At 44.2% G+C, this 14,376-nt stretch overlaps 1 protein-coding gene across 7 annotated transcripts in view; it reads left to right on the top strand.

The window, feature by feature from the left end:
• snx14 (sorting nexin 14) overlaps nt 1–14,376 on the top strand; it is a 186,759-nt gene that overhangs the window by 60,331 nt on the left and 112,052 nt on the right. For 5 of the 7 annotated variants that reach the window (XM_070889994.1, XM_070889993.1, XM_070890000.1 and 2 more), the window contains exons 14-16: nt 2,625–2,749; nt 6,112–6,170; nt 10,823–10,849. In XM_070889994.1, coding sequence (XP_070746095.1) covers nt 2,625–2,749; nt 6,112–6,170; nt 10,823–10,849 — 211 coding nt within the window. The remainder of the gene's footprint in view (nt 1–2,624; nt 2,750–6,111; nt 6,171–10,822; nt 10,850–14,376) is intronic. The other 2 variants (XM_070889997.1, XM_070889995.1) reach the window with 1 other exon arrangement.

Here is a 14,376-nt window from a genome sequence, read left to right as displayed (position 1 = left end):
ATGCTTTCCACAAACTCCCACATGCTGTAGTTGTGGCACATCACCTGCACTGCCATTCCAGTTCTATTTAATTCTATTTAAATGTAATTACATTTGTATTTAAGTAATTTACTTTACAGTTTAGTAGTTCCTTGATTACTTAATTGGTCTAGATTAAGTTATGCGTAATGAAATTAAATATCTACCTGTAACACACAACACTACAAGTAGTGTAGGCAAAAAGCAGCAACTCCATCCCCCCCTTCTCCTTAATCCCACTCTTTCCAAATTCCCGAATAAACCACTCTGTTTAAGTCACTCCATTTAAGTGCAGACCGCACAACATGTCTTAGTGACCAGAACTGGCCACTGTACTTGAGCTGCAGTCAGACCAGGACCCTGTACAGTATAATCGGGACTTCCTCTGACTTCTATTGTGGCTATACAGTTCATTGTTCTATTGGCTTTAATGCTCTGAATTGATTGGACATGTTGAGCGTTGGGTCCAAGTCTTTTTCAACTTGTGTGTAATCCTTTACGCTTATTCACCGTTGAATTTTATCTGCCATTGTTCTGGCCACTTGCATACTTTGTCCAACTCATTCTGTAATTTCTGAGCTGCCTTCTCTAATTCCATGCCCCTCTAGTTTGGTATCATCTGCAAATTTACATTTGCTTTTTGATTCAGAGCCATTGCTGTAAATTAGAAACAGTCGTGATCCCAAAACCGATCCCTGGGCATCCCACTCAGTACTTCCTCTCCCTGCCCCATGCTGACGTAGCTCCTCTAACCAGTACCAAATGTTTTCTACCCCTCGGCCTGTTTCTTGACCATACCCAAGATTTACCCTATATCGCCACAGCTTTAACTTTAATTAGTAACCTTTTGTGTCGAGCTTTGTCAAATGCCTTATGGACGTCGTGGTATTTCCATCTGAGAGACCACGTCGCTTGACATTAGACCTGTGCAAAATTGAGGGAATATCCAGTACCACGACTGTGGACTTCTCTCTGCTGTTGTGGATTTTCTAAAGTATTTACAGATGTCAAACGAGTTAACCCAGAACAGATTCATGAGGGTTTTGTGCCATTAGATTGAAACTCGACAGTTTACCTCACTGAAGATCCGAAAGTTTTCAGTAGTCGTCAGATCCTTCTGACTCTGAAAGGCCTGGATGTGAAAAAGGCAAAATTTAGTAAGTAGTAATGGGGCGTTCTCAACTTAGACCAACAGGAAACTTACCTGTACCTAAATTAATGACTTGCACCATTTCTCAGGTCTTAAACATAGGCCGCGATTATCCCATTCTGGAGTCAAAGGATTACCGGGGAGTACCAAAGTGGTGTGCGATCTCCAGTTTCTGTGCTTGGACTGCACAGTAACTTGAAGAATCTCAATAGAATCATAGACATTTACAGCACGGAAGGAGGCCATTCGGCCCATCGTGTCTATGCCAGCCGACAAAGAGCTATCCAGCCTAATCCCCCTTTCCAGCTCTGGGTCCGTAGCCCTGCAGGTTACGGCACTTCAGGTGCATATCCAAGTACTTTTTAAATGTGGTGAGGGTTTCTGCATCTACCACCCTTTCAGGCAATGAGTTCCAGACCCCCACCACCCTCTGGTGAAGAAAGTTCTCCTCAACTCCCCTCTAATCCTTCTACCAATTACTTTAAATCTATGCCCCCTGGATGTTGATCCCTCTGCTAGGGGAAACAGGTCCTTCCTATCCACTCTATCTAGGCCCCTCATATTTTTATACATCTCAGTAAGGTCTCCCTACAGCCTGCTCTGTTCCAAAGAAAACACCCCAGCCTATCCAATCTTTGCTCATAGCTAAAATTCTCCAGTCCCGGCAACATCCTCATAAATCTCTGTATCCTCTCAAATGCAATCACATCTTTCCTGCAATGTGGTGACCAGAACTGCACACAATACTCCAGCTGTGGCCTATCCAGTGTTTTATACAGTTCAAGCATAACCTCCCTGCTCTTATATTCTATGCTTTGGCTAATAAAGGCAAGTATTCCATATGACTTCTTAACCACCTTATCTACCTGGCCTGCTATCTTCAGGGATTTGTGGACATGCACTCCAAGGTCCCTTTGTTCCACTACACCTCTGTATCCTGCCATTTAATGTGTATTCCCTTGCCTGGTTAGCCCTCTCCAAATGCATTACCTCACACTTCTCTGGATTGAATTCCATTTGCCACTGTTCTGTCCACCTGTCCAGTTCATTGATATCTTCCTGCAGTCTACAGCTTTCTTCTTCATTATCAACCACACAGCCGATTTTTGTATCATCTGCAAACGTCTTAATCATACCCCCTATATTCAAGGCTAGATCATTGATGTATACCACAAAAAGCAAGGGACCTAGTACTGAGCCCTGTGGAACCCCACTGGATTCAGCCTTCCAGTCACAAAAACACCCGGCTACCATTACCCTTTGCTTCCTGCCTCTGAGTCAATTTTGAATCCAACTTACCATTTTTCCGTTGAACTTTACCAGTCTGCCATGTGGGACCTTGTCACTGCGTATTATTCCTTTGTGTTGTGTTGTGCACAATTATAGTTTTGTGAATGCATGAAGCTGTAACCTTGTTGGATAATTTAATTGATGGGCTGTATTTTAACCCTTGCAGTTGCTGAAGGATCGTACAGGGATGTGGTGAAACTTCAGACCATGCGCTGTTTGTTTGAGGCTTATGAACACGTCATGAATCTGCTTGAGACGGTGTTTACTCCGATGTTTTGCCATAGTGATGAGGTACAGAAACTGCATGTTACTTATGTTCGGTTTGCATCGTTTTTTTTTACCCCGTCGCTGAGACTTAAAGCGAATGGGGTGGATTTTCTGCTCCTTCGTGTTCTGTTTCTCATCCCTGAGTGGCGGCAGTGTTGGCGGTGAGGTTTTCTGAGCGGGCGCTTGGCCTCCAGCGCCCCGCGGGGGTTTTCGGGGATGGTTTTACGGCGGGGCGGTGCGGAGCAGCACCGACGCGCTCTTTGACTTCCGCCCGACCCGTACATCGCAAAGCACGCCCCTCACTGACCGTCTGTAAATACGGGCGGTCCAACGATACCGACTGCAGAGAGCTAAGTAATGGAGAGCTAGGGTAAGTGCGATTGTTTTTTTAAAATTCTTTTGCCGATTTATGTTGTGGTGGTGAAGGCAATGTTTTGGGAATGTTTTTGTGTTTTTTTTTCCAGTTTTAATTTCTCTCCCCAGGCGTCTCTCGGAGCGCTCCCGGCACGGCTCTTTAGCTCGGGAGTTTCCCAGCCTAACGCCCCGAGAGAGGTGTACAACACCTCCCTTAGCGCTGCGCCCCCTGACTCGGGGCCCAGCTGCCCAGACTTGTGCACTGAGGCACAAACTGTCCCTCCCCACCACCATTACCGCCCCGAAATCGTCAAAACTCCAGCCCAATGGGTTTGAATGCAAATCCTCCTGACTGGTATAAAATCCTTTCCCTTTAAAGGGATGTTGCTCTTTCGTTGGCATTTTCACCCTTGCTCTTTCTTGGGGTCACCGTGCACCAGCCCTGGCTGAGATGGCAGGTCGGTGATCTCAAAATCGAGTTTAATTCAGCAAAAAGACGAAGGTGAAATCTGGACAAATTCATGAGGTAACGTTTTTGCCCTATCTGTTCCTCTTTGTAGAATAAACAGATGTTTAGAAACATAGAAATTTACAGCGCAAAAGGAGGCCATTTTGGTCCATCGTGTCCACGCCGGCCGACAAAGAGCCACACGGCCCTTGGTCAGCGGCCCTGAAGGTTACATATAAACCTATCAACAATGACGGAAAGGCAAAGAGCACCCAGCCCAACCAGTCCACCCCACACAACTGCGACACCTCTTATACTAAAACATTCTACACTCCACCCCAACCGGAGCCATGTGATCTCCTGGGAGAGGCAAAAACCAGATAAAAACCCAGGCCAATTTAGAGAGAAAAAATCTGGGAAAATTCCTCTCCGACCCATCCAGGCGATCGAAACTAGTCCAGGAGATCACACTGGCCGTATTCTATTCCCTGATTTAAGATGGAGCAACACAAATGTTGGCCCCCTTCCCCATCCTTTATCCTCAGAAAAAGCTTTGGCTGAAGGGTTGAGTCATGACATGAAGAAATCGGAGTGAGAGTGAGAGAGAGTGATTGTGCAGTGACCTCTAGTGGTCACAAACTTGCACCCTGTGTAACAGACCTAAAAGCAGTGCAGTGTGTGCAGTGAGCTCAAGCAGCCATTACTGGTATTCACACCATCCTGTCGTTTTGCAAGGGGTGCTAATACTGCCCATGGGTTTATTTGCTGTTTATTAAAGATGCTGGAGAGGCTCTCTCCGTGTATAAATACCGAGAGAGTTTTGGTAATGAGGGACATTGGTGCTTCCTATAACCTACAGCACAGAAGGCAGTCATTCGGCCCATCGTGTCTGTGCCGCCTCATTGAAAGAGCTATCCCCATAGTCCTGCAGATTTCTCCCCTTCAATTATTTCTCCAATTCCCTTTTGAAAGTTACCTGCTGCCACCATCCTATCCAGCCGTGAATTCCAGATCAGCCGAGATTAAGTTGTCTAATGTCGGGATGAGGTTCCCTTCAAGTCCACACGCATCCCTCCTCCAGCTCAGGGACTGGTGTACTAAAACGTTGTACTATAGACGTCAAAATATTTTTTTATCTCATTTGACATTACTGACGAGCTGAGTTGCTGGTTTGAATGAGCTGACTGACAGAGGTCCCAAGCAAGGAAAAGAGAAGGGACATCCACCCAGGGAACTGTTGCGTATCCCACAGCAAGGAGCATTGGCAGAGATGGGAATCGATTGCTCAACCATGGTTTTGGATAGAGGGTTATGTTTGTCAGTTGTGGGGCAGGGGAATGTTGAACTATCATCACCATCATAGGCAGTCCGTCTGAATCGAGGAAGACTTGCTTCCACTCTAAAAATGAGTCCTTAGGTGGCTGAACAGTCCAATACGAGAACCACAGTCCCTGTCACAGGTGGGACAGATAGTCGTTGAGGGAAGGGGTGGGTGGGACTGGTTTGCCGCACGCTCTTTCCGCTGCCTGCGCTTGATTTCTGCATGCTCTCGGCAACAAGACTCGAGGTGCTCAGCGCCCTCCCGGATGCACTTCCTCCACTTAGGGCGGTCTTTGGCCAGGGACTCCCAGGTGTCGATAGGGATGTTGCACTTTATCAGGGAGGCTTTGAGGGTGTCCTTGAAACGTTTCCTCTGCCCACCTTTGGCTCGCTTACCGTGAAGGAGTTCCGAGTAGAGCGCTTGCTTTAGGAGGCTCGTGTCTGGCATGTGAACTATGTGGCCTGCCCAGCGGAGCTGATCAAGTGTGGTCAGTGCTTCAATGCTGGGGATGTTGGCCTAGTCGAGGACATTAATGTTGGTGCGTCTGTCCTCCCAGGAGATTTGTAGGAACTTGCGGATGCATCGGTGGTATTTCTCCAGTGACTTGAGGCGTCTACTGTACATGGTCCATGTCTCTGAGCCAGACAGGAGGGCGGGTATTACTACAGCCCTGTAGACCATGAGCTTGGTGGCAGATTTAAGGGCCTGGTCTTCGAACATTCTTTTTCTCAGGCGGCCGAAGGCTGCGCTGGTGCACTGGAGACGGTGTTGGATCTCGTCGTCTATGTCTGCTCTTGTTGATATGAGGCTCCCGAGGTATGGGAAATGGTCCACGTTGTCCAGGGCCGCACCGTGGATCTTGATGACTGGGGGTGGGGGAAGTGAGCTGTGTGGACTCAATGGGAGTGTGACAGTCCCACTGACCTTGGCTGTGACCCCTGTTTCTGGACAGTGTGTGTGTGTGTGTAGAGACAGCTTCTTGATGCCATTTAGAATGATTACCCGTTATATTAACTCTCTTCAGCAGTTGTAATTGAAGTGAGAATTATCGTAGCTTCTACAATCCTTGTACACAGCTTGTATGTTTTACTTATTCCCTCACTTTAAAAAACGCACTCAGACTAAGCGGCTGTGTTTAGGCGGTAAGGGGCTTGTGTGTTGGTCGCGATACTGACAGGAGAGTGGCTGCGATTTTAGATGCAGGTCACTTACAAATTGATCTGCATTGGGAGCGATGTGTTGACTCAGTTTCCTTCTACACAGTATTTCAGATATCTGTTGAAAGGAGCAGAATCACCGACGCGCAACTCGAAGTCCAATAGGTGAGTCGGAGGGGTTGATGGTGAACACAACTCGCACCAATGTCCCACGTTTTATTTAAACCAAGTAGCCGTATGAATGTCTTCATTTTCACTTCGCTGTTACTGAAGTGCTTTCTGTTGTCTTTGAGCTTCTTTGTTGAAAACACAATTATTTCTGCTCTGATTAGAGATTTGAGATTTGAATTCACGACTCTGTCCCCCATCCAACTATGCTCCTAAATCAAACCGTCTTCCTTACGTCAAGGAAATTCAGCACTCGAATTTAGAGAGATGCATATTCCATAGACTTTGCATCAACAAAATAAAAACTTCATTTACACTCCAATAACTGCAACTTTTGTGTATAACCTGGACTTTTCACCATCTGCGTTCTGGGTCCATTTTCAATGCAACATAGTCTGCATTATAATATGTATTTTTTGAACCCGATAAGCCTGGCATGTTTAGGATCTCACCATGGTAATTACGAATAACTTATATAAATTAATTAGGTAAGTATTATAGCATGTACAGTGGGACCTGGGGGTGCTTGTGCATGAAACACAAAAGGTTAGTATGCAGGTACAGTAAGTGATCAGGAAAGCCAATGTTATCTTGGCCTTTATTGCAAAGGGGATGGAGTATAAAAGCAGGGAAGTCTTGCTCCAGTTATACAGGGTATTGGTGAGGCCACACCTGGAATACTGCGTACAGTTTTGGTTTCCATATTTACGAAAGGATATACTTGCTTTGGAGGCAGTTCAGAGAAGGTTCACTAGGTTGATTCCAGAGATGAAGAAAGGTTGAGTAGGTTGGGCCTCTACTCATTGGCATTCAGAAGATTGAGGTGTGATCTTATCGAAACATATAAGATTATGAGGGGGCTTGACAAGGTGGATGCACAGAGGATGTTTCCACTGATGGGGGAGACTAGAACTAGGGGACATGATCTTAGAATAAGGAGCCGCCCGTTTAAAACTGAGATGAGGAGAAATTTCTTCTCAGAGGATTGTTAATCTGTGGCATTCGCTCTCTGAGAGCTGTGGAAGCTGGGACATTGAATAAATTTAAGGCAGAAATAGGCAGTTTCTTAAACGATAAGGGGTTATGGGGAGCGGGCAGGGAAGTGGACGCGAGCCCATGATCTGATCAGCCAAGATTGTATTAAATGGCAGAGCAGGCTTGAGGGGCCGTATGGCCTACTCCTGCTCCTATTACTTATGTTCTTATGTACTTGGCAATGCATCTCCTTATACTCCTAACTTGAGCCCATTTGTTTTTAAGCCCAACTATTTAATTATAATTTATATTCAGTGATCAAATAGCGATGAGTGAAAAGAAGCAGTGCACCAGATTTTCTGTGTACTTTTAAACATATATTTAGTGAAGTGGAATCTCTCGTAGTTACCCATGTCACCCGTCAGTTCACGGGTGATTGACAGTCTCCCACTTCAATGCAAATTAAAATGGATGGCAGCTTTCTGATCACCCTGCTGAGGCTGTACCTTTTAGTGTCCTTATACCTGTGCGGGAGGAGGTTACATTTAATGGTCACAGCAGGCCTACCCTTGGCGCGAGCTGTGAAATGCCTCTGTCGGCCCGATTGCTCTGTCACAGAGCTGGGCGCAAATTGCCTGCTGCGTTTAAGAACATAAGAAATAGGAGCAAGAGTAAGCCATTCGGCCCCTTGAGCCTGCTCCGCTGTTCAATGAGATCAGGGTTGATTTTCGACCTCAACTCCACTTTCCTGCACTGTCCCCATACCCCTTGATTCCCTTAATATTCAAAAATCTATCGCTCTCTGTCTTGAATATACTCAAAGACTGAGCCTCCACAGCCCTCTGTGGTAGAGAATTCCAAAGATTCACCATCCTCTGAGTGAAGAAGTTTCTCCGCACCTCCGTCCTAAATGGCTGACCCCTTATTCTGCGACTGTGACCCCTGGTTCTAGACTCCCCAGTCAGAGGGAGCATCCTCCCTGCGTCTACCCTGTCAAGCTTGTAAAAAATGTTGTATATTTCAAAGAGATCACCTCTCATTCTTCTAAACTCTAGAGAATATAGGCCTTGCCTGCATTATAACATTATAACAATGACTACATTTCAAAAATTACTTCATTGGCTGTAAAGCATTTTGGGACGTCCTGATGTCGTGAAAGGTGCTATATAAATACACGTTTTTGTTTTTCCCACCCGTGGACATTCGCTAACTCAGTACAAGTTGAGGATTAAATCTGAGACATTCCTGGAATATAGGGTTCAGCTTCTTTGGCATTCCCAACTGAGGCATGAACTGCCTAGTTTTGTTTTAGCTGCTGATCAGTGTAACCTCTAGAGGTGCGCAGTGCCTTAGTAATGTGTAGCAATTCTGCATACATACACACATATATTATATATATATATAGTCCCCAAATCACAAGTTTTTGAGACCATGTGGTGATGAGTACCTGTGAAGAGTTTCATCGCCTTGAGTTTTTGTTTTAAATGATAAGTAGATACATTTTTGTGATATATTTATCTGTGCAGCTCTGGTCAAACTCAGGCCTATTTGCAATGTGGAATAAAGATTAAATAACTTTGATTTAACGAAGGTAGAATTTTTCAATGCATCCTTTAATGTTTGTTTAAAAAAATAAGTTTCTAACTACAGTTTAGGTCTGTTTCATTAATGCTGTAATTTTTCAGTAAAATAACTAAAGGTGATAGCGTAGAATTGTTCTCCAACAAGCTATAGTGGAGTGGTGGAATGTAGAATTACCTCACGATTTTCCCATACGACGAGTTCCCAATTTGTCCTTGGCATCAAAGGGAATTATAATATGGAAATCATTCATTTCTGTGAGCAGGGAGTGAAAATTGAAGGGTTGCTGCACGGTGCTTTCATATAAACCAGCGGCAGAGGGGGAGCGGTGGCAAACAAGCCGGGGGGGGGTAACCCTTGGAAAAGGACGTGTCTGCTGCCAACGACACAATCGTTCCAATGGCTTCTTGGTTGGGGTTGTTCTCGCCGGACTTCGTAGTCAACAGTCATTTTGATAGAATGGAAATTGTGCTAGTTTTGCCAGTCACTAGAACAACTCACAGCCCGGCTTCTCAAATGTGGCCACAGTCCCCAAAGGTTTAAGAAAGGACAGCAATTGTTCAGAAAATGCTAATGACCACGATTCAGTGTCAATATTTGGACAGGAAGACTGCGCAGGTTTCATGGTGAACTTTGAGTATGAACCCTGCTGAGATAATAGAAAAGATCATTTTTTTTTAAAAAAGAGAAATGTACAAAACTTGAGAAAGTTGCGCCTGGAGCTTTGGGCTGAGGAATGTTGGCTTTTCTCAATTTGGAACTGTCTCTAATTCAAGAAAAGCAGTCGGGCAGAAAAGGCTGTGATCATTATCCTGTGTGTTGCGTGTTTATTAATCAAATTGATCATGGGAAAATGATGCCCGTTTTAAATTTTATTCGCACTTATTTATAATAAAATTCTTTCCAACAAGGGAAAAAACCGCTAGAGTTGGCATTTACGCAAACCTCCGTCTGTTGTGGGGAACGTTATTTTTTAAATTTGGGACCCGACAGATATTCTGCACAGCTTCTGGTTCGTTGGCAGGAGTCACTCTGAAAGGGAAAATGGTTGGCGCTCCCAGCGGATATTTAACACTCAGTCTTTATTGCTTGTTCTCGGGATGGAGCCACAGCTATACCATTTCTTCACTAATCTTGTTCAGAACATAATATAAGAAATAGAAGCTGGAGTAGGCCATTTGGCCCCTCGAGCCAGCTCCGCCACTCAATACGATCATATTGATCCTGGCCTCAACTCCACTTTCCTGCCCGCTCCCCATAACCCTTCACTCCCTTATCGTTCAAAAATCTGTCTTTCTCCTCCTTAAATACATTCAATGACCCAGCCTCCACAGCTCTCTGGGCAGAGAATTCTATATATATTCACGACCCTCTGAGAGAAGAAATTCCTTCTCATCTCCATTTTAAATGGGCGACCCTTATACTGAAGATATGCCCCCTAGTTCTAGATTCCCCCACGAGGGGAAACATCCCCTCTGCATCTAACCTGTCAATCCCCCTCATAATCTTACATGTTTCAATAAGATCACCTCTTATTTTTCTAAACTCCAATGAGTATAGGCCCAACCTGCTCAAACTATCTTCATAAGACAACCCCTTCATCTCAAAAATCTTGACACACGCATATGATTCCTTGGTAAATTAATTGCGCCTCCACTTTGCACCCCATCTTAAAACATTACTTGTTCAGTTACAATATCACTCACTCAGTATCTGTAAACCAGGACTACTCGGGGAGGAAAAAACTTTTGTGAAATGGCCTAATCCCTTGAGACTTAATCAATATAAACTTTAAAGTATTGACTAACATTGTGAATCCAAATCTTTATCGATTTACCCCAACACATTGAAATACTTACAGATTTCGAAGAGGATACATTGACCACAGAAAGCCTAAGTTACTCCATCATTTATCAAATGTCCCTCTGAATGAGACAAAAAAAATACAACAAATGGTGTAAATTTTAAAAAACTGTCCATTTAGTTTTCTTATCAATTGTATAAGTTTTCATTGTGTGTGCGTGTGTTGTGTTCTGGTCTCCGTGTATGTTTTGTGCTGGGTAAAGTATAATTCCTTGTGCCTGTTGTTGCAGAAGTAGCCTAAATTTGGATGATTTTCGGTAAGTATATCTGCAGAATGTTGAGTGCACCTGTCGTTGCTGTCTGTCCATTTATCACAGCACACTCCAATTACATCACCTCTTTACACAGCAGCTGTATGGAGCTTATAATCCAAAAAGAGTTTCTGCCTTTATAACCAGCTGCATTTTCTGCAGTTTAGTATTTTAAGGTTTAATTTGTATACAGGAGGCCCTTCAACTAAACTGAATCAGAAACTTTCTGAAAATGTGCGTCAAATTTGTTTTCTTTTTGGTTTTGTTCCCTGCAGTAGAAATATTACAAATCAGTCGCAGGTTTAAAGATATTTAAATATACAGTTACAATTGTGTCTGTGTGTGTGTGTGTGGGAGTGTCTGTGTGTGTGTGTGGGAGTGTCTGTGTGTGTGTGTGGGAGTGTCTGTGTGTGTTTGTGGGAGTGTCTGTGTGTGTGTGTGTGGGAGTGTCTGTGTGTGTGTGTGTGGGAGTGTCTGTGTGTGTGTGTCCGTTAACGAGTTAAATTCTGGCAAGTCCACAGAACATAGACGTCACCCGTCAGCATTTTGAATGTATGACTCTTATCAGAAAGAAAGGAGCTGTACTTTGCACCCTATCTTAAGGCGCCATTTATTCAGTAACAATTTCATTCACTCAATATGTTTACCTGTAAGTCAGAACTACTGGGAGAAAAACATCTTTTGTGAAGTAGCCTAGGTAAGCCATGAGACTTAATCAACATAAATGTTACCGTATTGAAGAGCCGATTACATAATGTGAATCCAAATACTTACCAATCTAGCCCAGCAGCAGGAGTCCTGGTTCTGATATGGTTAGCAAACTTGTGTGGGCGGTCCTTACATTTGTAACTGGCAGGAGCTGTAAGTTTTGCTTGGCATTTGTCGAGGTGTAGATGGGAATACTGTGATTCTGCTACCAACAATCTAAATGAAACTAAGCAGTGAGCTCCACAATAGGAACCAGCTGACTGGTCTTGGCTCGACCCCTGATCCGTACTAAGTTAGCATATCTCAGTTGGGAGTGCATCAGTGGCCATCAGATGAGGGGAAGAACAGGCTTTTGCAACAATTTAGCCGACTAACACTTGCTGTCGAGGCTTTCGCAGGTCTTTTTCCGCTCCCCCCCTCCCCCACACCCCACTCCAAGTAACAACTGGCTACCTCAAGTGTTTGATCAGCAAGAAGGCCAAATGAACCGCCTCTTTCATTGCCGCGTTTGTTCGTTAAAAGTGGACTGTGGACGCAGTTGCTTTATCGTTAGATGGTAAATGGGCACTTTGTTCCTAAAATACAAAGTCTGGCCAACTGGTGAGGATCTCACTGTGGCCTGGCAATCCAACTTTTGTTAATAGTTAACTTAAATAAAGGTTAAATTCAATTTGAACTAATTTTAGGTTCCATACCACATAGCCATAGTTCTTGGTTTCAGGGATACAATGAGTCAAACTTGACAAGTGGTAGAAAGAATGGTCAGCACCATATAAATGGTAAGCCTTTGAGTTCCCCATCAGCCAATTGTAATATATTTTCTTTATGGCGTCTTTGCTTAAGAATTCAAAACAACACATTGCTATTAATAACTAGTTGGTTTAATAGCAAAATATTTAACAATCACACTACACATTACCAGTTCATCCACCAGGCTCACAACTGCATACCTCATCGTGGATGGCCTAGACCCAACTAGCTGGGGTTTTATTGAGTCTTGTAAACATTGTGAGACTGGCAAAGTCACTCACTATTCAACAACTCTGCAACTATTTTACAATAACCAGGTAAAGCCAGTGTCCTGAACCCACAAATTAACAAATAAAACTTTAAAGGAACAATAACAGATAAAATTAAAATTTGGTTGCTGGGGGTGATGATGCACTCCAGTCCCTCTGGTGCCCACCTCTCAAAATAAACATTAAATCAAATGTCCCTTAATTAAAAGGGGGGGTCACTCCAAACACTTTTCAAGTGCCCCTTTTTTTTGTTTTTTTGAGGGTTTTTTTAGGGCAGTAAAAACACACATTATACAAGTGCCCCCTGGCTAAAAGGTGTGGGGGCGGAGGACACGCAAACCAGGCACAATAAAAGAATTAAACTTTAAACATATAAAATCAAATTAAAATTTGGTTGCCGGGGGTGACGATGCATTCCAGTCCCTTCAGCGCCCACCTCTCGCGGAAAGCCGTGAGCGTACCGGCGGACACTGCGTGCTCCATCTCCAGGGACACCCTGGCTCGGATGTAACCGCGGAAGAGAGGCAGGCAGTCAGGCTGAATGACCCCCTCGACCGCCCGCTGCCTGGACCGGCTGATGGCCCCCTTGGCCGTGCCCAGGAGCAGTCCTACAAGGAGGCCTTCCGACCTGCCCACTCCCCTCCGCACAGGGTGCACAAAGATCAGGATTGTGGGAATGAAGTGCAACCAGAATTTGAGGAGCAGCCCCTTCAAATAATGAAAGAGGGGAATGCAACCTCACACGTTCGACATACACATGGAACACGGACTCCTCCAGACCGCAGAAATTGCAGGCGACCTGGGAGTCTGTGAACCAACTTATAAATTTATCGCATGGGTCTGCCCCGTGCAATACCTTCCAGGCCAAGTCCCCAATACATAAAGGAGCAGCATACTCACAGGTGCATACATTTACACCAGTGTTGTGCGAAGATTGTGCACTGGTTGTATTGAAAACCTGGAGTCAGGACTAGGGCCAGAGACCAGGGAGGTGCAACCAGATGCCCTCAGCACTCATCGTTGGAGTGTACACTATCGAGATGCCAGATGTGTTGGTTTAACTCTGGTTGAATGTGACTGTATTTGAATGGAAGAAGTGATGTGTTCTTTGAGGGTGAATATGTTGATGACTAAATGTTGATAAAGCATTGAGATTTTTAAAATGACTTATTCTTTAAAAATATTTCCTTTTTTATTTTTGGCCACCATGATCGCATTTCAAAAATCAATATTTTGATATGGCAGACTTAATTGAAAGTTAATTCTTGAGAGTGGTCGTTCACAAACAGATGTGGGCATAAAAAAAATCATCTTGTAATCATAAACTTATTATAAGTTTGAGGTGAAATGTTGTTAGTTTGTTATAAAGGCAGAAAGCATTGTCGCATGAATTGTCTGTCTCCAGAGCCGTATGTGAATGAAGACGTAAACAAATGGCTGGCCATAGAGCACTCCCATTAATGAATGCAAGTGCTGAAGCTAACGTTTATCTGTTTTTCTTTCTACTGATTAATGCTGCCGATTGGATATGTTTTATAAAAAAAAAATGTTTGAGTTAGCCTCGAGCAGGAATGTAAACGGGGCTCTGAGCCTGCACATCTAGGGCAAGTTGCTTCCGTCAATCAAGGCTCCTCATCCGCATCTCTCTTTCCTCATGTCCACTCCATTCTAACACTTTCATCTGGCTTTTTACCTTCTCTCCCTGCTGCTATAACGTAAGTCAGGGTCCATTCATACCATGTGCTTCTTTTGCATGGATGTTTGTGTCAAGCTTGTATCACACCAACCATTAAAGCACATGTTGTA

The sequence above is a fragment of the Pristiophorus japonicus genome, chromosome 9 (genome assembly GCF_044704955.1).
Source record: "Pristiophorus japonicus isolate sPriJap1 chromosome 9, sPriJap1.hap1, whole genome shotgun sequence".
In the NCBI taxonomy this organism is placed as follows: domain Eukaryota; kingdom Metazoa; phylum Chordata; class Chondrichthyes; family Pristiophoridae; genus Pristiophorus; species Pristiophorus japonicus.
This window is presented reverse-complemented; position numbering and strand designations above follow the sequence as displayed.